The sequence below is a fragment of the Phaethon aethereus genome (genome assembly GCF_964289735.1).
Source record: "Phaethon aethereus genome assembly, chromosome: 16".
Lineage (NCBI taxonomy): Eukaryota > Metazoa > Chordata > Aves > Phaethontiformes > Phaethontidae > Phaethon > Phaethon aethereus.
Genome location: NC_138592.1, coordinates 1,405,561 through 1,428,737, shown reverse-complemented (window position 1 = coordinate 1,428,737; position 23,177 = coordinate 1,405,561). Strand labels below are relative to the sequence as shown.

At 64.1% G+C, this 23,177-nt stretch overlaps 3 protein-coding genes across 3 annotated transcripts in view; 1 reads left to right on the top strand and 2 right to left on the bottom strand.

Moving 5' to 3' along the window:
• Positions 1 to 799: 799 nt before the first annotated feature.
• On the bottom strand, positions 800 to 7,569 carry STK35 (serine/threonine kinase 35; the record flags this gene model as incomplete). Its single annotated transcript, XM_082007411.1, has 2 exons — positions 800 to 1,512; positions 7,143 to 7,569. 2 exons carry the CDS (start codon positions 7,567 to 7,569, stop codon positions 800 to 802), a joined length of 1,140 nt encoding a protein of 379 aa, XP_081863537.1.
• A 7,832-nt stretch (positions 7,570 to 15,401) lies between these two features.
• Positions 15,402 to 16,905, top strand: PDYN (prodynorphin; the record flags this gene model as incomplete). The annotated part of the gene is given in 4 exon segments (XM_082007141.1): positions 15,402 to 15,440; positions 15,442 to 15,542; positions 15,656 to 15,905; positions 16,206 to 16,905. Coding segments are annotated over 4 exon segments (960 nt in total). The 3' UTR covers positions 16,776 to 16,905.
• Positions 16,906 to 19,546: 2,641 nt separating this feature from the next.
• The window catches only part of LOC309410695 (tyrosine-protein phosphatase non-receptor type substrate 1-like), a gene marked incomplete at both ends in the record, with an annotated part of 17,710 nt that continues 14,079 nt past the window's right edge, over positions 19,547 to 23,177 (bottom strand). The window contains 5 exons of the mRNA XM_082007140.1: positions 19,547 to 19,801; positions 20,493 to 20,550; positions 21,406 to 21,520; positions 21,781 to 22,131; positions 22,266 to 22,580. Of these exons, the coding sequence (XP_081863266.1) occupies positions 19,547 to 19,801; positions 20,493 to 20,550; positions 21,406 to 21,520; positions 21,781 to 22,131; positions 22,266 to 22,580 (1,094 nt within the window). The remainder of the gene's footprint in view (positions 19,802 to 20,492; positions 20,551 to 21,405; positions 21,521 to 21,780; positions 22,132 to 22,265; positions 22,581 to 23,177) is intronic.

The window sequence follows — 23,177 nt, the reverse complement described above, 5'->3', positions numbered from 1 at the left end:
GAGGGGGCTCTGCTTGAAGGGAGCCGAGATCAGTCTGGGCACAACTGTTCTGTAACCTTCCTTCCTGAGCAGACGCAGGTCTACAAACTCAAATGCTGGACACCAAACCATCCTACTGGGTTTGGGCAACTGCAGTTTGCACCAATGTTAAGTCCTGCCTTTAGCAAGGAAACAAAACAAGACGGACCCACGTGCCTTACAGGTGAAAGCAAAGGCAACAGCTTTGTCTGCTGAGACAGACCCACCACACCACTCGGTGCCTGCTCACCAAGCCAGCCGAGCCCCGAGGTGTCCTGTCTGAGTCTCGGAGGGGAAGGGGACTGTGCTAGACAGCGAGCTGCTCCCAGCACCGACCGCTGAAATTATACCACACAGCAGAGGAGGCAGAACTGGCAACTCCTTCCCTGCCCCGGGAGAGACGGACGTACCCAAAGCTGATGTCAGAGGGTGCTTGCGGGTCCCTCTGCCATGCACCAGCCTGACTCAGCCAGCGGCCAGCACCTCCGAGGAGCAGGGCTCCTGCCGAGCCCTGCCAGCTCCACTGGGGCTTTGGGCAGCAGCGGGATGTACAGCTGCTAATTCGGTTTCCAACCTCTACTTTATTTTTGCAGTGGAATAGGTGGGAAAAAGCCTCAGTAGCAGTGCTCTAATGAGTCACTATAGCAATAGCTCTGCGAACATAAAAGACTCCTTTGTGTCACTACAAAGTGCGTTATTGGGTTGGTACAGCAGACAGAATAATACAAAAACTGCGTCTCACTTACCCAGCTGCAAAGCACAGTGGTGCCCTGCCCTGAATTTAAGCAGCACATGTAACCTGGTCCATTCTGGTTTCAAGCTCAAAGGCATCAGGTCGATCCTGTGGGTTAGCAGCCAACATGTCTTTCAAGAGCTGCTTGATCCCCTCAGACATGGAAGTCCTGCGTTTCTGAGGGATGTGCAGCTCCATCTTTGGGTTTTCTAGCAGCGCTTCCCCAACGGGCACAATCTCAGTCCCCTGTTTGATGTAGGTCCCCAGCAGCTCCTTCTTGGTCTCTGCATCGATGAAAGTTATCCTCTCAATCATGGCCCAGATGATGATGCCAAGGGCGAAGATGTCGGCCTTGGCGGTGTAGTGTCCCTCCCAGACCTCAGGTGCCATGTAGAAATCAGAGCCGCAAGCCGAAGACAGCCAGTACTTGTTCACATTCACATTTTTGTTCCCATGCCCGCCCTCCTTGCCCCGAGCAGTCAGGCCGGCGCAGACTTTACTGAGCCCGAAGTCAGCCACCTTGAGAACAGGGGTGCCGGACTTCTCGGTTATCAGGATGTTGTCTGGTTTCAGGTCCCGGTGGACAATATGGTTCTTGTGCAGGAAGGCAATGGCGCTGGTCAGCTGCAGCATGAAGCTCTTGTTTGTCGCTGGGTCGGGTCTTCGTGAGAGCACATACTGATTGAGGTCTCCCCCTTCACAGAACTCCATGACGAACCAGAGATAGCAAGGCTCCTCTGCGTAGCCCAGGATCCTCTCGCCTAACCAAAAGGGACAAAAGCAAGAGCAGGTTTTTCAGACACATTACAGAATGTCCACACTAACTCAGCACAGACAAGGAACGGGTCTGGTTTATGTGGATAGTAAAGGCCTTGGGAACGTGACCGGGACCTACCACACTGCAGGGTACCAGCAGTGATGCTGGCACTGCTGTGGCTTCAAGTGCTTTAGGATCCTGTTGACTGGCACACACCAGCACCACGTTTAACAGCTCAGGGACCTGTTCCCAGCAAAGCGCAGGCATGCAAGTGAGACCAAGCACATGTCTTCTCAGGTGCTTGCAGGGAACTTAAAAGTGGAGGGTTATTTTCCTGCACTACCATCAGGCAATTCTCCCCAGGCTTTGAAAGCCAAAGCAACAGATACTAAAAGCACAATTATCTACGAGTCTACAGCAAAAAAAACCCAAGTTCTACATGAATGCCAGCTCTCCCACATCAGCTCTGCCACAGGATGCAAAGGCTGACTTGTACCTTATGCTTTAGTAAGTATAACTAGTACATACTGCAAGTGGGGAGTAAATCACACCCCTTAACGCTGCACCAGTACAGCCTTGCTAGCAGCAGTCACACCAGCGTCAAAGCCTTGCGGCACACTGGCTCTGCTCAGACTAAATCTGTGCCTTACGGTTGTGCTGGGGGAGCTCTGCCACTTCATACAGCTTTCGTAAAGCACCACAAGTCTGCAAAGAGAAGAAACTGGAGGTCCAAGTAGCAAATAACGTTTAAGTGCAATCTCAGCCACGCTTACGAGTATAACTGCTGCCTCGCTCATTAGCGCTGCTCCTCAGTATTACGCCCCAAACAGCTTCTTCCTTCACCAGGCATCTTGCTGACCTCTTCAAGCTCAGAGCATCTCAGGCTCAACTCATTGCATCTAGGATTCACTCCACAAACCCCCTACCACGGCAAACCACTCTCTTGCACATAGACACATGGAGAAACGCAACAGCGTCGTACCGGTTAATGGGGCCAGCGGCAGACCCAGCCCCGTTAGCCGATGCCAGGATGCAAATGCCACCACCAGGCCCCAGGTCACCTGCACAGAGCACCCAGCTGAGAGACAGAGCGTGCACACACAACCAGGGCATTGTTTTACTCTAGAAACTAGGGGGTTTTTTTCCCCTCAAGCACCATAAAAGAGAAGCTGGAGGACACCACTCGCCTCTGCCACAGTTAGCAAGTCACACAGATGAATCCAAGTGTTTCAAAAGCAGTTAAGTAACTCCACCCATTTGACAAAGTTGGGTTTTGTTTTAGCAAAGCCCTAGAGAGCATCTGGGAAAGCAAACTTCCAGCAGCAGGTAAAGCCAAGGACTACCAGGGACACCAAACCCTGGCTGCCCGGCACCCGTGCCTGCACTGGTCATGAGTGGTGTGGGTGGGAATATTGGTTATTTGCACAAACAGTCTGTATCCATGACTACTGCTATGGAAATGAAAGTCTGCACAACAGAAGGATTTGGCTGCACATCCCTGCCCTCGGCAGAAGATGAAGCTTAGGTCTGGGGGAAGGGAGGGACAGTGAAAAGGCTGGAGACACAGGGCACTGGGTGCATTCTGAGGGGCCAAATGAGACCTCCGAAGCGCTGGAGGGGGCTCAGCGCACAAGCCCAAGGGCCAGCTGGGAGCAGCACGGGACAGCTTGGCTCTGGAGACCAAAACATCAACGAGGAAAAGCAGCTTCTCCGGTGTGAGCCACCCTTTGGTGAGCCTAGCATGACAGCACGGAAACCGAAGCCGAGGCCGCTCGTCCCAGGCCCAGAGGAGACCTTTGCACAGCCAGGACAGCCCCAGCTCACACTGCTGCCGCCACCTCAGGTTTGCCAAACCCCAGCGACATCGCAGCAGGGCACAGGGCTTTGCTTTCCTGCTCCCCTCAGCACCCAAGTAGCCCCAACACGGGGAGCAGGAGGGTTTGGCTCTTCTCAGCCAGGAGCTGCACCACGACAGGGAGCACCGCAGTGGCCCATGCCCACACGTGGCCAGGAGCATCAAGCCAGGGCACGCAGGTGGGAGGGCGAGAGCATTCACACAGCAGTGCTGCCGACAGCCCCTTCCCGCAGGGAATCGGCTCAAACACCGGCTCGCCAGCAGCAAGGACCTGCTGGCTCCAACAAGCCCAGATTTGTTTTTAGCATAACGAAGGCTCTGATTTAAAACTTGGCCCCTGGACCTCAGCAAGCACAGGGAGGATGCTGCTGACCCAGCAGTAGCTGCAAGCACCATGCACTTCACTTCGGGTGGAGCGCTGCTAGGAGAGGCTTAAGCCAAGAGTAATATTTCCTCATTTTCTTTCTATAATCTGAAAGTGTTTTAGTTGTTAAATCATCTTCCTGCCTTCAAAGCAAACAGCTTTAAACATAAAGAGCTGGCAAGCTGCTTCCTAACGATGAAATGTTGGCAAACTGAAGTGAAGCAGCCAAGAGCTGAAGAGATGCAGACGACAGGCCTGACCTGTCCTCCATCACACAGCAAGCATCCCTGCACGCTCCCTGCCCGAATACAGGACGGCACGCACTAGCCTCTCCATCCCTGCAGCAGCCCTCCCATGACCTATCCTGGGAGCTCATTAACAGCTTACTAATTTGCTTATCATCACAGGGGGAAAAAAAAAATCTAATGACAGCAGAACCAGCATCCCACTGCCACGTGTAACCTCTGACTCCCTCTGTGCAAAGAGGCTGCACTGGAGAGATGAGAAGCGGCAGCATGAAGCCTTGGAGCGACGGTAACATGCGCGGGCGATGCCAGGGCAGCCTGCGAGTGCAGCTGAGCACCAGCAGCGAGTCAGTGGCCCAGTGGGTGACATGCTAGGAAGCAACACTCTTATACACGTTCACTTAAGGCAGCCCTATCTCTGCTATGGGTTAGGAACAAGAGGGGCACGTGGCTGTGCACAAGCCCTGAAGGTGTGTGTGTATTGGGGCACCAAGCACGTTGCTCAAGTACATGCCTCTTCTCCAGGCTCAGTGCCGGGCTTTCAGCCTCCTTTTCACACTCTGCCCTTAAGTCTATTATTGCACATCTCATTAAAATGAGGAAGGTTCAGGCTCTGCTGTAGCCAAGACCCAACATCACCTGGTATCCCAACAGTTGTGCACCCGATTCAGAAAGTCTCCGACTAATCCCCGCTGTGCCCTGAGCCCCAGCACGTTGGCACAGCATCTGTGCAGGCCCGTAAATAGCCCAGCTGCGGTCGTGCAGAATGGCACGGCAGCACAGCTACGTGCCGGCTACCTCGGCCGGAGCGACAGCACAGCAGCACCATGCAGGCAGCCCATGTGCTGCAGGCAGGCAAGGAGAGCAAACAGATTTGGGAGGCTCATCTAGTGCTACCTTTTGTTTTGAAAATATTTATGGGTGCTGTATCAGACCCAAAGCTTGGGAAGGCAGCCAGCACAGCCTCTGCCCGAGCCTGTGGCCAGCACAGCCCAGCCCAAAGGGTAGTCAGGAGGAAGGCAGACGGAGGGGACAATGCACTCTGGTTTGAGGAGTGAATTTGCTGCGCTCCACCCTTGGGATGCAGAGCCCAGCTCTGCTCCCTCTTCAGAAGGCTGCAGCAGGACCAGGGCAGGCAAAGCCCTGCCCACGGCAGGGGAGTCAAGGGGCTCTCTCCCCACCTAGAGATGGGGGGCACCCAAGAGCTTTCTCCAAGCCGTGCCACCTCTTCAAGGTGCGCAACATGACAAAGGGGAGCAGGAAACCCCTGTCCCTGCCGGAAAGAGCTTGACTTGCTACAGCTGGACACACACCTGAAGGGAAGAGCTGGCTCCTCTCCAGGGCAGTCGTGCTCACAAGAGCACATAAAGGAAGCACCCAGGCTATACAGAAATGAGGACACTGCCCTTTGTGGGGAGGCTCCCTTGTGTGGTTGTGCATGGAGTGTGAAGGGAGGGCAGGATCAGGTCTGCATGGGGAGAGGGAGGCAGGTCCAGACATGTCCCCCCCAGGAGTGCGGAGGGGACAGGCAGGGCAGGGGCAGTCTGAGCCAGAGGTTTGCTCAGAGGATGGGTCTCAGCAGCCTTGCATGATGCCTGTGCCTGGCACAGGCTTTGGAGGCTGCCTACACTGGGGGGATCATGTGGGGGGCACGCGGAGACTGAGCTCCCCAAGGAGCGTACAGGAGTCCTGGCACACAAGTTTGGGGAAGGGGGGTGTTGGGGTCAGCTGGCTCTGGCTGCAGCAGGCTGGGGGGCACAGGGACATCGAGGATACAGGGCTCTGGTATTTTTCCACATCTTTCACTGCACGTTGGCAGAGCTGGGTCTGACAAGCAGCCAAGGGAGCAGAGGGAGGGAGGGAGAGTTTCGGAGATGTCACCATCACAGTCATCAGCTGTGGCAGGAGAAGGTGACCCGACAGCTCTGGGACACTGCTGAGGGACCCCAGGGGAAGATGGGGATGTCAGCCCAGGCTACAGGCACTGGTGCTTCCCAGGGCTGTCCCCACTTGGGAGAGGAATGGGGACAGGGGAGCACAAAGAACCGTCCCGAAGCTGCAAGAGCTGGCAGGAGCAGGCAGGGCGCCATAACGGGCTGCAGCCTTGGCGTGGTTAGAAAAGGGGGGACTGCGTGTCCAGCAGAGAGGGGAGAGATGTCCCATTGGTGTGACTGGGGCAGAGACCAGTGAAGGTCCCCCCGAGGGATGCACATGGGCTGTGGTGCAGGTCAGGGTAGTGGAGGGAGCCCCAGGAGGGGAGGATGATAGAGGACAGAAGCACTGGCAGGGGGTGCAGGGAAGGGCAGAGGGCAGCACCAGAGATGCTCCCCAGGGCTGGGTCTGAGCCTGGAGATGACAACAGCATCCCTCAGGAGGGGCACAGGGCTGGGGTGCTACAGAGGTGCAGGGCACAGGGAGGGACCCCACGGGCAGAGCACAGGGCTGCCAAGACACAGGGTGGGGGCTTAGGGAAGGGTGTCCCTAGAAGCAGCACACAGAGGAAGCAGAGAGTGGAGGGGACACAGGCAGAGCCCAAGGGCACAGGACGGTGCAGGGCCCAGGACAGGTGATGCTGTGCAGGGGTCCCTGGGGGTGCTTGGGGTGGGTGGCAGCAAAAGAGGGGTGATGGGGCAGCAGAGGGACCCTGTGGGGGAGCCCTGCAGGGACAAGACTGAGGTGGGCAATGGGAGCAGAGGGGAGCATGGCTGGGGCAGGTACCACTGTGGTACAGAGGGACCCCAGGCCTGGCAGGGCTGACGGAGGAGACTGGGATGAGCAGGGGTGCAGTGGGGGGAGCCCGGGGGTGGTTACACTGACAAAGTGGTGAGTTAAGGTGGGGGGATGTTGCAAGAGGTGGGGGGAAGCTTTGGGTGGTTCTCTGAGAGCAGGTGAGACCAAGGAGAGACCTGAGCAATGGGGACATGCTGGGGGGCAAGGGGGCTGCCCAGGGTGGGGGTGTGTGGGAAGGGTGCCCCGGGGGAAGGGGAGCGACACCAGGCTGTCCTGCGTGGGGTACCCCTGAGGTTACCTTGTGGGGACGTTGATGACGGAGGGGAGGTGGCAGACCCAGGGTGCTCAGGGGTGGAGGGACACCGGGGTGGCCTGGGGTGGGGGGCATCCCAGGAGGATGACGCCGGGGTGCCCCGGGGCGGCTGTGGGGGGCCAGGTACCTTTGAGGGAGGTCTCGACGAGGCGCAGGTAGAGCTGGCTGCGCTTGTTGCCGTGGCTCATGCGCTGCCCCAGGCCGTGCCGCTGCAGGACGCACTCCTCGAAGCGCACCACGTTGGGGTGCTGCCGCCGGAGGCTCGTCAGGGCCCAGAACTCGGCCAGCGCCAGCTCCACGTTCTCGGGAGCGTCGCAACGGATCCGTTTCACCGCCAACCGGGCACCGCTGCGGCCCGACACCGCTTCGTACACCACGCCGTAGGCCCCGCGGCCGATCTCGGCCAGCAGGCTGTACCGCGGAGCCCCGCCGCCGCCGCCCGGGCCGGGCCCCACTACCGTCGCCGCCGCCGCCGCCATGGGGCCCCGCCGCGCTGCCCGCCGCCGCCGCGTCGCCCTTTGTGTCCCGCGGCGGCCGCCGTCCGCCGCCTGCATGGCGCCGCTGCGGGGGGGCCGCGCGCCCGCCGCCGCCCCCCCCCCGGCCCGCGCGCCGGGGAGCGCCGCGCCGGGGAGCGCCGCGCGGGCGAGGGGGCACGCGCCGCCGCGTCGGAGGGCGGAAAAGCGCGCCCTGCCTGCCCCTTTAAGCGCTCGGCCAATCGCGGCGGCGCGGAACGAACCACGGCGGCGGCGGGGGGGGGCGGCGGGCGCCGCGCCGGCACCCGGCCTCCCCCCAGCGGCTTGGTCGGGCCTCAGTGGCGGCGGCCCGGTCCCCCCACCCCGCCTCCGGTATCCGGGGCGCCGGGCCGCCAGGGCGCCTCAGCGCGGAGCGGGCTCAGCGCGGCGGCCGGCCTCCCCGTCCCCCCGCCGCTGTGGTACGCGCCGTCCCGCTGTAAACAGGCCGGTCAGCGGGGCGGCCGCCGGCTGCCGCCGCCCCAGCCTGGCCTGGCCTCCCCTCCCCCGCGTACCGCCCCTCACCCCCACCCTCCGGGCACGGCACGAGGGAGGCGGCGCGGCCCCGCGGGGCTCACCTGGCGGGGGCGGCGGGCTCTGAGCCGGGCCGGGCGTGGCGGCAGCGACGGGGATGAGAGCGGGACTATGCGCCCTGACGTAACCCCTTATGTAACGGCGGGAGTGACCCGCCCCCACACTCCCCGCACCGGCACGGCCGGTGCACGGGGGAGGGGGGGCGGTGCCCCGCGGGGTCGTGCTCGGTGCCCCGGGGCCGTGCAGCGGGAGAAGGGACCCGGTGCACTGGCGGTGGCCCGGCGCTGCGGGGCGGGGGGCGCGGGTGTCGGTGCAGCGGGACTGGGCAGCCGCACCGGGAAGGGCGGGCGCGGGGCTCGGGGGCGGTCTGAGAGCCCCGGCGGCGTTCGGGGGCCCCTCCCGGGCGCTGCGCTGCCGGGGGGGCTCCGACCCCTCCCGGGGCTCACCGCGGGGTTCCGGCTGGAAGTTCCCCTGGACAGTCGCTGAGATCCCGGGGGGCATCCCCGCACTGCCCTGGGAGTCGAGGCCGGGCAGGCGCTGGTGCGATGGGGGGGTTGGGGGTCCGGCGGGCTGGTGTGGGGCAGCCGATGCCCGCTGGGTGCCCGTGGGGCACAGCGACTGCCATACGCCGGGACCCAAAGGGGTGACAGGGGCCAGGTGTGAGCCCCCGTGACGGCCGAGTCCCCGGTGACTTGGCGCCCAGCTCTGCGTGGGGCTGGTTTGGCCGTGTTGCCCCACACGGGTAGGTGGTGCGGGATGGCCGCAGCCCCACACAGGGGTCCCTGTCCCACACGCCGTCCCCAAACTGCTCTTCACCCCCTGGCCGGGGGCTTCAGGAGCATCTGTCCAGCCTGGGCCTGGTGCTGCTGGGGGTGGGCAGCCGACGGCTCCCGTGCTTCAGGGCTTCGCACGCCGCTGTGCCCGTCCCCGTGGGCTACGGGGAGGGAATGGCGATCACACCCCCAACAAGCTTTTTTCCAGCTGCTTCTCCCCAGGTTTTCCTGCCCACCGTGCGGTGACGTTAGCAGCAGGCGCTCTGCCGGCGGTCAAGGAGAGCATCTGCAGAGCCAGTTTACAGAGGAGCTCAAAAAATTACTTGGTTTCTTGACTCATTTCTGAGGCATGTGCTGCTGCGATCACGCAGCCCGCAGCAGCTCTGGGCTGCGTCACCCCTGAACGGAGACCCCCGGAGCCACCGACACCCATGGCTTGGTGTACGGCGATGGCTCCAGCGGCGGGTCTGACCCTCTGCAGCACGGTGGCACGGCGCAGGCTGCAGCTGCTGCAAGTGGTTTGAACTCAATTTGCTTTTAAATGGAGCCACTTCACCTCCCAGGCCAGGGAGAGGGGGCCGTGCCGCAGCCCCGTGCTCCTGGTGCCACTCGACAGCCTGGCACAGCACATGCTGGCGGCAGAGACGATGGCAGCGGCGTGACTTGCTCCGCTTTTTGTACTGTTGTCGAGTGGCCACTTGTGCCTCCTGCCCACACAGGGAGGTCACCACAAGGCCACACGTCTGCCCACCTGGGCTGCGCGGTGACCTCAAGCTGCTGCCACCTGACGCAGGCCGGGGCTGAATCGGCTCCCGGTCCCACACCGCTGTTCTGCCGGCTGCCACATCCCCCACAGCAGTGACCTCTCCCTGCTCCATGCCACCCGGCCAGCATCTGCGTCCAGGTCATGCCGGTGCCACCACCAGAGGTTTGCTCCGGTGCTCTCAGGGTCGACGAGACTGCACGGCTCCTGCGGGCAGTTGGGAGCGGACCCCCAGGCTTAGCCCCCCCCCAGACAGTTCTCTCCACGGAGCTGCGGGGACCCCTTATGGTCCACGAAATGCATCCAGCACATCCCTCGCGCCGCAGCCCCGGCAGCAGGCAGCAGCCACAGGCAGCCCTTGCTGCCTGCTGCCTGCATCTGCCTGCAGGAAGGCCACCTCCCGCCCTGCCCGTGGCAGCCTGGCGTCACTGCGGGGCCAGGAGGGTGAGCGAGCGACGGAGCTGTTTCTGGAAAAGCCCCGTCCCAGTGAATCGGATAAAGCCGATGGTGCTAGAGGAACCGCAGCGGAGCGACTGGCTTCCCATGGGATGTTCCCACTGGCAGCACTGGATCACGGTCCTGCTGCTCGGGGAGAGCCCAGGCGGCCGGCAGAGCTTGTCCCACCCGTGGGGATGATTTACCCCATCCCGGGATGGGGAGCCAGGCACCCTTGTGGCTGCAGAGCCGGAGGTGCCGTGTCTGGGCTGGGGGCGTCGGGGCAGAGCCGTGCTGCTGCCGCGGGTGACGTTATCTGCCATTAACTCCCACTTGCTTTCGCGGGAGCCTGGTACGCACGCTCGTCCCCCTCCTCGCCGAACCCGCTTCTCACTCATGCAGTTACGAAAACTTAACTTTTCTATTACTGCACATTTCTCTTACCCAGGTGCTTAATTACCATTGTCCCAGGGAAATGTCAGCGTGACTCAGAGACAGTTTCCCATTAGAAAGCGACAGATGAATATTAATTAAACTTGCTGGTGGGTGGGCTCGCTGCCAGCTCCTTTCCCGGGGGGACCCTGTCACCCCCCACGCCTGCCCAGACCACGACAGGCCCCGGGGAGGACCCTCTCGCCCGGCTCAGCGCATCTGGGCACACAGAGAAAATGAGACAGCGGCTGCTCCAGGGGCAGGAGCGACTCGCCCTCCCTCCCGGGGCAAAGGGAAGCGGCGCTGAGGACGGACCCTTGTTACAAACGACTTTTCTCCCGGTGCCTGTGGGGTTTGCTCCATCTCCAGAAGCGCATCTCCCTCCGGTGCAATTACCCTGCGCGAGGAGGCGGCTGCGCCCCGGCCGCTGGGCTGGGGGGGGGGGGTGCCAGCAGCTCCCCCGCACCCCGTGGTCCGCGGGCAGGCCCCGGCCTGTGGGGCGATGCTGTTGCCCTCGCCCGGAGACGTGGCTCCGGGACGGAGCCATTTGCCCACCTAACAGCAGGTTGAATGGGGTCGGCCGGGCTTTAGGGATGGACTTGGTGGGTTTGGGAGGGCTATTTGATAGAGAGAATGGTTTTGGTGTAAGAAATGCTCCTCTCCGCCGTCTCTGCAGTGCCCGCAGCAGCGCCAGTCCCAGCAGCAAGGGTTAGACCTGCGCGGGGGATGCCGCAGCCCCTGGCCGAGGGCGTCTGTGGTTTGCAGCTGCGTTTTGTTCGTCTCGCCTTTGTTCTCTGCCCGTACAGCCCGGCACACCGCAGCGGGGGGCAGTTGTGGCTGCCCTCTCTCCGTGCCCCCGCGGGGCCTGAGCCTCTGTCCCCGCTTGCCGCAGCGCTGCCGCCTCCCAGGGTGGGTCCCACAGGGGACGTGCCCTCCGCTGGCCCTGGGGAGGTGCAGGAGGCTCTGCCCTTGCCTGGCCCTGCTCCCTCAGTCCCTCCATGCTGGTACAGCCCCAGCCCAAGTCAGCCAAAATCCACCTCCAAGTAAAAGCTGTGGGGTCCCACGTGCTTTCTGGGGAGCCGAGCCTGGCACCCCAAATGTGGCTGCCAGTGGAGGCAGCCACAGGCCTTGAGGATGGGGGACAGGCTGTTCTGCTCGCCCAGCTGTGTCTGCTGGGTGCCCCGTGGAGGGTCCCGGCCATGCCAGTGGCCCCCGCGCCCCTCACCGGTGCCGGGAGGGTTGAGCTGGCGGCACCGGGTCCGGCAGCTGGTGTTCGCGCCGCGGAGAAAGGCAGGTTGCTGGGAAACATCCCTCTTGAGCTCCGATAAAAATAGCTGCGTCTTCAAGGCGAGAGGACGGGCTGCACGGCCGGCGGCACGTGGGATGCGCTCGCACCCGCCGGGGCTGCAGCGGGCGGGATGGGCTGGCCTGGCCCCGCAGGGTCTGCGCCCCAGACCCCCCGCCCTGCACCTCTGCCAGGACATGGTGCTGGGGGACGGTGGTGGATGGGCTCGGGGGGTCCCCTGGCATTACCCAGCACTGCCCTCCGCCCCCAAATGGGGCTCGGAAATGTGCGAACAGGAATTGGGGCTGAGCAGGGAAGGTGTGGGGGGTCTCCGTCCCCCCACCCTGCTCCCCCTGCCCCTTTGGCTCATCTCTTTGGGTTTGTCCCCCAGGGAGAGGGTGTTGGGGGGGAACCCAGTGGGTCCGAGCCCCGGCGGTGCGGAGGTGGGGGGTTTCCATGCGAGGGCTTTGCTGTCCAACTGCAGCCGGGCTGGAGGGGGACCAGCCTTTCCCAGCACATGAAGACCCTCTCGCCCTTCCCGGCAGCTCTCATGGGCTCACTCCTCTCCCCGGCATCGGCATGAGGACGGCGCCGAGTCCCCAGCCTGGGGAGCAGGGGGGGGTCGGGGCTTCACCCCCCCCCTCCTTCTTGGGCAGGATTTTAATTTGGTGCCCGGGGGGGATTCACACCCCCAGCAGCCAAACTCCTCTGGCACACAGCAGAGGAGAGGCGGACCCCATCCCGCTCCCCCGCCACCTCCCGTGTTCGGGGCACGCGTTTCGGCCCCGAGGATGAGGCTGTCGGGGGGGTCTCTGAGGGACGCAGCCGGCGGCAGTGCGGCGGCGGGACATGCACCCCTGTCCCCGGGGCAGCCGGGGGGCTGTGGGGAGGCCCCGGCACGGCAGGAGAGCCCGCTCGGGAGGTGGCGAGGATGCTGCGGAGCTGATTATTCACAGCTTCCCTCGCCCCGATTGGCTCCGCGACGCCGAGCGCAGCCGGGCCCCGCCGCAGGAGGAGGCTCCGTGGCCATAAAAGCGGGGTGAGAGCTGGTGGGTGGCAAGTCCGGCAGGCACCCCAGGTACCGCTGCGGGGCCACTAGCCAGCGTGGCCCTTGCCACCGCTGCCGATGACCGGCTCAGCCTGACGCCCGTGGAGGTACACCCAGCACCTACGACCCGTCGTGACTCGGCGAAGCGGGTGCTCGGCGGGACGGGCAGCAGCGGCAGGTAGGGCTGCCGGGTCACCGTCCCGCTCCCGTCGCGTGGGCGCAGCTGGGGTTTCGCTCCTGCTCACCAAAGGGTGACTCTGTTTAAAAACACCCCCTGAGCTGCGGTGCCGAGAGCGGCTCATGGGTGGGCTTGTGTTATTTGGAGGGGCTCCTGCCTGGCCGCGGGTGCTCCCCTCATCCCTCGCGCCGTTTCGTAGCCCGCGAACTGCTGTCCAGACCTTCGCGGGGGCTCGTTTCGATGCCAGTGCCGTGTCTGCCACCCTGGGGCTCAGACACCCGGGGCTCAGAGGGGCGAAGGGAGTGGGGGGAGAGGACTGGGGGGAGGTCCCTGTCTCCCCACACTTGGCTCAAGCAGCAAGTTTGGGAGTTTTTTTTTGCTGTGATTCTGTTACAAAAGTCATGGGCTTTTTTAAGAAGCCATGTCCTGAAGGCGTTTCCAGGTCATTTTTAAAGGTGAGGAAAGGAACAGCTGGAAGGTGATGCTGCTTCTCCACCAGAAACACCTGCAGGGTCCTACCCTGCCTGAGCTAGACCTGTGTGGGAGGAGAGACCTGCTGCTCACAGCCCGCACTAGAAATAATCACAGGTTAATCACAACGGGGGGACCGGTCTCTGTGCCGCCGGGCACACGCGGTCCCGGCTCCCCATCCCTCCTTGGGTCACCAAGTCTGTAACCGGCGCCCGGGGTGCACGGACGCAGCTCGGGGCTTCTCCATGCACAAGCAAAGCCCGGGCACCACGAACTCGAATGGAGACGGGACAGGGGAGGAGGGGACCCCGGCAGACGCCCGACACAGGTAGGACACAGCCGGGACCCGCCGCTGGCATTGCCAGACGCTGCCGCGATCCTGTCGCGTTTCTGCAGGAGGGACGGCACCGGAGCCTCGCGGCTCCTCCAGGTAACACAGGGTCGAGCTCTAACTCTGCTTTTCTTCTTCCTCCCTTCGTGTGCTGCTTCTTTTCGCTTTTGTCCAAAGCCCTTTGTTCTCCTCCCCTTTTCCTGGCCCAGTTTTGCCAGTCTCCACTGCAGAGCGCTGTGGGAGCATTCGGGGCGCTGCCCAGACGGGGCACGTTTGCAGCGGGGTGTCCCGGGGTGCCCGGGCAGGGGGGTCCTTGGCCCCCCAATGCCCCAGAGAGCTGCCGCTCCCCTGCGTGCCGTCAAGTCCCCTGTTCTTTGGCTGCAGCAGGGCGTGGGCCTGCCGGCAGCAGAGGAGCAGGGCAGGGGCAAGAGAGGGGAAGTGGGTGGGAAAAAGGGGGGAAAAAGGTTTGGGAAACAGCCGACAGTTGTTCTTGGGAGCTTCGTTCCCCTCAGCGCTGCAGCTGGCACCTACCTGCGCGGCTGGTGAGCCCTCGCTCACCGGTGCTGCCTCAGTGGCGGCGAGGCAGGAGGGACCGTCGCTGCGTCTCAGCAGCGAGGGCTGGCTGAGGTCCCGCCGTGCCCGTGCCCCTGGGCGCGTCCCGGGCGTACCCCTGCCCTGGTGCCCATCACTCTGCCGGAGCGAGTCGGGGCGATGCACTTAGGGCTGCACGGAGCCGGTGCCTGGTGCAGCCGAGGAATGCAGACAGCTTGACACACGATGGTGCAGATAATTCAAATTAAATTTTAATCTAGCATGAATTAATACTGTGGCATTAACATTTCTTCATCAGTACCAATTACAGTACATTAGCAGATACTGCTGGAGAATACAATAGTCTCTAATATGCGTCATTAATGTGTAACAGATCCCTCTGGGTCATGCCTTTCCACCCCAGATAAAAGCAGCCAAGGAGGCAAGCGAGCGCTTGCTACCAGCACACCCCCTTGGGGTCAGCTCTCGCTGCCAGGGCCATCGTGGTCCTGGTGGCATCGCAGTCCCGTGGCACTGCTGGCACCGGCCCCTCAGCCTCACCGGGGTGGTGGTTCTGGAGCGGCGCCAAGCACTGCCGCCGGCACAGCCCCTCTCCCAGCCGTGGCACGGCGTGCTCAGCCCTCCCTGGCCTCGTCTGCAGAGGCGAGAGGCTCTGGCACAGCTCCTGGCAGGCTGAAGGATGGCAATTGTGGCTTGCAGGTAGGTTTGAACCTCAAATCCAGCTTTTTCCCCCTCCCTCCTGCTGCACCAGCCCAGCAGAAGCAGCAGGAGGGAGGGAGGGGAGCCGACGCTCCCCCGGCGTGGGGTGCAGCCCCTGGGGCGAGTCTGTACTGCGTGATGGCATCCCCCCATCCCCTTTCTGCCGGCGGCTCTGACCGCAGCGCTTTTCTTCCCCAAGGCCAAGGGGGAGAGCGGGTGATTCATTCGCGCCGCGCAAACGCGGCCATCGCGATATTGCAGAGAAACTCTACGCTAAAGAAAAAGGGGGTTTTCTTTCCAATGGTACAGGAGAAGCAATGGACGGGACGGGACGGGACGGGACGGGACGGGACGGGATGGGACGGGACGGGACGGGATGGGATGGGATGAGATGGGATGGGATGGTGGTCTCTGCCCCAGGGGACCCTGATGGCCCCAGGGTCCTGGCCGCAGCTCAGGGCTTGTGCCAAGGACTGAGCTGCAGCCGGGGTATGGGACCGTGTCCCGCAGCATCCCTGTGGGTTACTTCTGTCCCCTTCTCTCCCTGCTTGGGACCCAGGAGCAGCACCCAGAGGCGAGTCACAGGCACGGGTGCAGGTCCCGCTGCATGTCCCAGGACCAGCCGCACAGGCGGTCGGTGCCCCGCACCGAGGGTGCCAGCGGGGCCGCGATGGGCTCTGTGGGGCTGGCGTGGGGAAGGCGACGGGCTCTGTGCTGTCTCGCCCTCCCCAGGCAGCGGCTGCGGGGTGAGATGGCGCGGCGGGCGCTGGCGCTGGCGCTCTGCCTCTCCCTGGCCACGGTGGCATCTGCCGACTGCGTGACCCAGTGCTCCCTCTGCGCGGCACAGACCCACAGCGCCGAGAGCAGCGTCCGGCCCCTGGTGAGTGCTGGCCCCACGCAGCCATTAGGCTGGGGGGTCACAGCAGCGGGGGCGTCGTGGGCGCCGGTGCATTGTCGGCAGAACTGGGTGCTGCCAGGGTGGTGGTTGTGAGCACCCCAGGGTGCTGGGAATGTGCAAGCTTCGGCTCCTCGCTGAGCTTAGCAGCACGGTGGGTGCGGACCCCCGGGCTTGGGGTGGGGGCACCCTGGGGGCAGGGGGGGAGGAAGGCAGGGGGGATCACCCTGAGCGGTGGGGTAAAGCCGGCGGGCGCCCGGGGCCGCTGCGGCCGCTGTCTTGCAGATGTGCCTGCGGGAATGCCAGGGCTCCTCGCCGCCCGGCCCCGAGTGGGAGACGTGCAGGAAGGCGCTGGCGCTCCTGGCCCCGCTGGTGGCCCTGGCCGAAGGGACAGACCCGTCCCCTCACGGGGCGGAGGCCGAGGCAGAGCCGGAGTGGGAGCTGGGTCCCGGGGAGCTGCCGCCGGCGCCGGCCAAGCGCTACGGGGGCTTCATGAAGAAGCTGGCCAGGGGGAAGCTGCTCGCCCTGCTGCGCGAGAACGCCCACAGCAAGGGCGGCCTCAGCAAGAAGTTCGGGGGCTTTGGCCGCAAGCCGGGGGAGCGGGCGGCCCCCGAGGACTACCCGGGGCTGGGGCTGGCAGGTGACGGGGCCAAGGAGCCCACGGGCGCTGGGGCCGAGGGGCAGGAGCTGGCGGAGCTGCACAAGCGTTACGGTGGTTTCATGCGCCGGATCCGGCCCAAGCTCAAGTGGGACAATCAGAAGCGCTACGGGGGCTTCCTGCGGCGGCAGTTCAAGGTGATCACACGGTCGGACGAGGACCCCAGCGCCTACTCAGGGGAGGTCTTGGACCTATAGAGCCAGGCGTGGGACCGGCGGCACCACGGTCCCCACGCTGCCGGCCCGGACTGCGCCACCGCCCCCGGCCCCATCCCCTGCCCAACTCGGCGCGGCCGGCCTCATCCCTGCCTCGTCCCCCCAAGGACCATGGGCCCCCATCCCCAGTCGTCCCTCCCTGGTTCACCTGCCCGTCCCTTAGGGACCCCGTGCATGGAGGGGCCAGCGCCACCCCTCCGGCTGCTGGCGGTGCGGCTGCGGGTCCAGCCCCAGCGCTCCTGGGGGCGAATGGAGGGGGACACACACGTATCCTCCACCCTCCCGCGGCTGCAGAAGCGCAGCAGGGACTGGAAACCATCACAGCCGATGTACAGGGCAGCGGCCTTTGAGCACAGGGAAGGATCAGCTGGGGCGGGATCGGCTCCTCCAGGCTGGTAGATGGCTCACGCGGCCAGCATGGCTGTGGGGACAGGCGGCAGGGCTGGCACCGCGGCACCGTCACCGGGGCGGGCGGCCGGCTGAGCACAACCGCGACTGCCCTCCCCGAGCCACTCACCGCATCCCAGCCGTCCCAGCCCCCGCCTGGTGCCCCTGGGCTTCCCCCTCCGAGAACGACCCCAGAGGCAGGGTCGGCCCCGCGCCGCGGCCCCTGCTCCCCCCGCAGCCAATAAAAGGCAGATGCCAACGAAGGCGAAGCCGTGCCGGGTGCTGAGCGTCCTTCGCAGGGCAGACCAAGCCCTCGGCACGAGGGGACCACGCGCCCTGAGCTGGGGCCTGGGGGACCATGGGTGCTCAGGGATGGGGTGCCAGGGGTGCCAGCTGCTAGACCTGCAGGCAGCACGTGGTGGTACCTGCCCCGCCCCACGGGTGCCAAGCGGGCTGTGGGACCCCCCGCGCCCCATTGCTGCTGCCCCTGGAGCCAAGCGCCGGGGGAGGCAGGGCCGCCCCAGCCGAGCAAGGGCAGCCTCATGTCGTGGTTCCTGGCCCCAGCCAGGCACATCTCGTGTGCCAGACCCGGCCGAGCTGCCAGCTCCAGCGTGGGAAAGGGGAAGAGGTCACTGCAGAGCACTGACACGCTCAGCTCACCCATGGCACAGGCTGCAGGTAGCACCCAGCCTGCCTGCACCTTGGTTTGGGCACCCTGGCTCCGGGTCACCTCCCAAGGAAGGGGGCACCCAAAGGTGCAGCAAGGCTGCAGGGGGAGAGCAAGCTAGGCCCTGGTCTGTCCTTGCCCGGGGGGTGGGCTGCTCCCTCCCTCACGCCACCCAGGGGGACCAGCACCACAGCCCCCACCCCAGCCTCAACCTCCTGCTGCTGCCACCATCTTCCTCCTCTTCCTCCCTCCCGCTGCAGCACGCCACAGGGCCGTGCAGGATGAGGCCCCTCCGCCGCAGGACCATGACCCCCACCCCGCCACACACCCCCGGGGCGGCTGACGAGGTGACCGCCCTGAGCACGGGGACACGCTGATGTGCGGGAGCAGCACAGGACTTTTCACTTTTATTATAAAAATATCTTGCAAGCCCAAAAGAAAACAAAACAGAACAAAAAAAAAAAAAAAAAGAAAAAAGACAAGTCTGTACAAGCAGTCACATGGTTCTCAAAGCATCACCAGCCCCCCCGGCCCCCCCAGCAGCCGTGGGGGGCTGGTCCCATGCACACCCACCGCTGCAAGGCCCCCCGGGTGCTGCGGGAGCCAACGCGGGGCGGTGGCCCCGTGCGATGTCCCGGGGAGGGGGGCGCATGGAAGACACTTGTCCCCACGGGTGGGCTGAGGGGAGCCTGCCTGGCCCCCCCGGAGGAGCTGGGGGGCTCCTGTAAGTCTCTCTCAAACCCTGCGGGATTTAGGAGTCTTTACTGAGGCCTCGGTCTTAATTTTGCACATCTTATTCTAGTGTTAAGTACACAGCAGTACACCCACGTACAACACAAAACATTGGGGTTTAGCGCTAAAAATTAACAGTTACATCTCAAACAGTCAAAACATGTTACACGGTACCGGTGGGGAGCTGCCGGGGGGAGCCGGGCCGGCGGGGGCAGCCGCAGCCCGGCCAGCACGGAGCTGCACGCTTCGTACGAGCCTGGGGCAGCGCCGGTGGGTCCCGGTGCGGGGCAAGGCTGTGCAGAGGAAGATGAGGAGGAGGAGGCTCGGTGCCAGGGAGCCGTACCCGGAGCCCCCCGGGGCAGAGTCCGCAGCGGGGGGGCTCGGCTGGCCAGCCTTCCCAGCCTCGGTGGCCTCGGCACGAGACCGAGGTCCCGCAGAAGGGACACTTGGGAAGAGAGAGGCGGACACACGGGTCCTTCCTTTAAAGCCGGTTTGTTTTCCAGGCGCCGGCGGCAGCGAGCCCCAGAAGGCAGCGCAGGGGCCCAGCCAGTCCCCGCGGGCTCGGGGCGGCTGCGGGAAGCTGCGCGAGCCTGGGTGGGCAGCGGCATCCCCACAGGAGCCGGCGTGGAGGCACTGTCCCCGTCCCCTCGGCCCGGCTGGAGCTTCCCGAGGAGCCGCTGTTCTGCTGGCTTAACCCACTCGCAGGCACACCCCGCACGCCGAGGCTGAGCGGCCCCCGTGGCTGCAGGGAAGATCCCAGAAGGATGGAGCCAGCAGCCCTGGGACCAAGCTGCCGCCAAAAATCAGGTCTCTGGATGGGAGCCAGGGTAGCACGGGCTGCATTTCCACCCCAAAATGTGGGTACTGCAGCACACCTTCACATCACTCTCAGTGCTTCCAAGAAAATCCTCCCGGGGAGGGCAGCTCCCCGTGGGGCGGGAGGTCCCGGCAGCCACCGCAGCCCTGCTCACTTCCTCGGGATCTGGACGCTGGCGTACTCGGAGCCGGCCTCCTCGGGGCACGGGGCCGGCCGCTTGGGCGCCTTGCTGAGGTGCACCATGTCCAGGTCGGCGTAGGTGAGGTTGTCGTCGCCAGCGGGCGCCTGGCTGGCCTGGATGCAGGCGTACTCCGACTGCTGGCTCATCTCCACCATCCGGCGGATGGTCTTCCTCTCTCTGTCGAAGTTCAGGTCCGCGTAGGTCAGGTTGTTGGGGTCGGATTCCTGCACGAGACATCAGGAGTTCCTCCCCTGGGCGGACAAGCGAGGAGCCCCCCGTGCCCACCCCACGCAGCCAGCCCACAGCCCCACGCTGAAGTCAATCCTGCTGCAGCTCGACCCGTCTCCGCTTGTGCGGGGGGAACGACGGCAGCAGCCGGCTGGGCCGCCGCAGTGGTTCACCCCGTGCTACATCCTCAAATGCTTCAGAGCCACCAGCGCGATTCGAGAGCCATCGCTGCAGCCGCCCCACCACCCCGTCCCGGTAGGGATGGGCAGGGACCGGCCTGCCCAGCGCTGCCCGCGCGGGAGCTGGCAGAGGCTGGGCGGGATGGACAGATTGCTGCCGATCACGACTTTGCTCGTAGCCGCGCCACCAAATGCAAAATAACTCCACAAATAGCCTGGCTGGCTATCACACAGCTGGTTCTCCAGGCAGCGCAAACCCAGACTTTCCTGGGAGGAGGAGGAGGAGGGCACAGGCAGAAAACATGCTGGGAAGCGGCCATCCCATCCCCGGGACAGCTTCTCCTCCCTCTCCCACCACAGCGTGGAGACACTGAGACGTTCCACAGGGGAACCACCACCCTCCACTGGAGACAGCTAGAGTTTCACGCAGGACCCACCACCCTCCACTCCTGCCTCAGGTGCCTCCCGGCCGCTCTCCCGCCCCGGCTCCCAGGGCTGGGCGACACACCTGGGTAGCGGCCTCGCTGCTCTTCTCCGGCTCATGTAACCTGAAAGGGGGAACAAAACTAGTCAGATCGGCCGAGTGCCCTGTTGCCTCTTCCCTAGCGATGGAGCAGCCGGGGGGTTCGGATGCAGAACAAGGTCCCTGCAGCAGCCCCGAGCAGGATGAGCCCTCACCAAGCGAGCGTTTGCTCACGTGCTGGTCCAGCTACACCTCTGCAGGCTGGAGACCCAGCTCCCACCCGCTCGTCCAGCCTCACCAAAAGCCAAGTGTTCGGGTGCAAGATCACCGCGGGGGCAGAACCACAACCGGGGAGATCGGCAGAGCCTGGGCTCCTGCTTTCCCTTTCACAACAAGCTTTTGGGGATCCAGCTCCGTCCCGATCCCAAGCGACCCCGTTTGCAGGCTGGAAGTGTCCAGCTCAGAGCGCCTGGGGGTTACTCAGGGACTGGAGGACATGGACACTTACCTAGCAGATGGTGAGCTTTTACCTGCCAGAAGAGAAATAGTTTAGGAAAGAAAGAGTTCGGGAAACAACGTCACCCCCCCGCGCTTCGCCAGGCGCACGAGCCCGCATGCAGACGGCTGCGAGCGCAGACACGCGTCTTTTCCCAGAGGAAAGCGCCTGCAGTTTTCTGCAGTTTCACTTCATTTACTGCAGGACTGTTCCTGGCAGAGGGCAGGAGGGTGCCAGACATTTTAGGTACAAGGAACAAGAAGCACATTTGACTCTGCTCCCGACAGGCACTGGCGTGCAGCGGCAACCAGGCAGAGCTTTCCCAGGCAAACCACCCAGTCAGCCCTGCTCCGTCCACCCCGTTGGGCGGGAGCTGCAGCAGCACAGCGTGAATCCGGCATCCAAGCACTGATGCTCGAGAGGGAGAAGGGCGTCAGGAGCAGCTGCTCCCCGGCCATGCACTCGGTTTCCTTACCCTTGCTCTGCTTTGCCCGGATGAGGTAAAGAATTGCAGCCACCAGCAGTGCCAGCACAGTGCAGACCACTCCCACCACGATATAGATGAGGAGCGAATTGCCTGAACATGAATAAAAAAGGTCACCACGGGCCTGAAAACGCTGGTACCAAGTCCCTGCAGCCTTACAGCTGGGACTGGCCTGGTGACACCTGAAGCACCAAGGACGACAGCTCAGTACCTGCCAGCACCACACCCCCCAGCCCCCAATATGGAGATTTTGTGTCCTTGAAACAGATTCTGGTGGGACTTGGAGCTTTCTCAGGGGGGTGACATCTTACAGCCTCCACAGCAGGGTCCACACCCCAGCAGCTCTCACGCACCGTTATCTGCCTGGGACGAGTCGCTCAGTCCCCCCCCGGCCGGGGCAGCGACCCACAGGGTGGCCATCCCGCTGACGGGGTCCTGGGCATCGTGCACCACTTGGCAGGCGAACACGGACCCGTTCTTCTCCTCCGTTGCTTGAACCTCCACCAGACTCCTCAGCTTGAACAAGCCCTGGGGGGTCTCCACCGGCCGGGAGTTGTTCTCCACCTTTATCTCCATCCTATTCTCCAGCCAGGTGACGGCCACGTCTCTCGGGTAAAAGCCCTCCACGTGGCAGGTGAAGTTCATGGTCTTGTTCACCTCGATGGGGCTTGGCACACCAGCGACCACACGGACACGGGGGGAAACTGGGAAGAGAAGCAGCTCCTGGTGCCTGGCGTCCCCCGGCTCGGCTGCCCACAGGGTGCCCTGTCCCCGCCCTGGGACCCCCAGCCCCACAGGAGCTGGTCGCCCCGAACGCCAGTCCGCCCCCAGCCCTCACCTCGCAGGGCTTTGCTGAGCCGGTACGTCCCCCTCAGCGGGGCCGTCAGCGTGGGGTGCTGCACCTCGCAGGCGAGCTGCGAGCGGACGTCCGCCTCCTGCAGCGTCATCATCACGGTGCTGGACATGTTGTAGGAGGATTTCATCCGCCCAGGGGTGATCTGCGGCTGCTGAGCTGAGATCGGGGCTTTGTCCTTGAGCCATTTCACGCTGATGCCTTTGGGGAAGAACCCTCCAGCCGTGCAGGTGAAAGGCACCGATTGCCCTGGCCCCGCTCTGTGGTCGGGCCCGGACACAACCGGGTGGGTGGGTCTGGCTGTGGGGAGAAGCGTGGGGCTGTCAGACCGGGCTCCGCCACCCCTGCCCGGCCCCGAGGCTGCAGGGAGTGGGGTCTCCCGCGGGGGCATGGAGGCGCTCGGGCATGGCCCATGGGACCCTCTCCTGGGGCCAGCACCCAAGCCCCTTCCCCATCCCTGCTCGCCCTGAGCAGAGCCCACCGGGCTGGGCTGTGCCAGCGGCTGCGCCCGGCAGGGCTGGTTCCCACCGGGCGCTGCTCCGGAAGCCCCACTCACCATGTACGGACACCTCCGTGCCATTTCCACGCCGAAACACCTCATCAGCACCGCTCAGCGATTTGCGGAACTTCACGCAGTAATAGGTGCCGGCATCCTCGGGTTGGACATCCCTGATGTGGATGCTGAAGTCCGCGTTGGACTCGGCCACGGCCCGTGTCACGCGGGGGAAGGAGCCCGTCTGGTCATAAACGGTCTCGCTCCCACTGCCCCAGCCCTTCAGCCACTTCACGGCACCAGGGGGTCCGTCTCCAGACGTGGTGCAGGTCAGGGTGAGCGTCTCCCCCGCCGCCACCGACACCTTGTCCTGGGGCTGCTGCAGCTCGAAGGTCCGGCCCGCC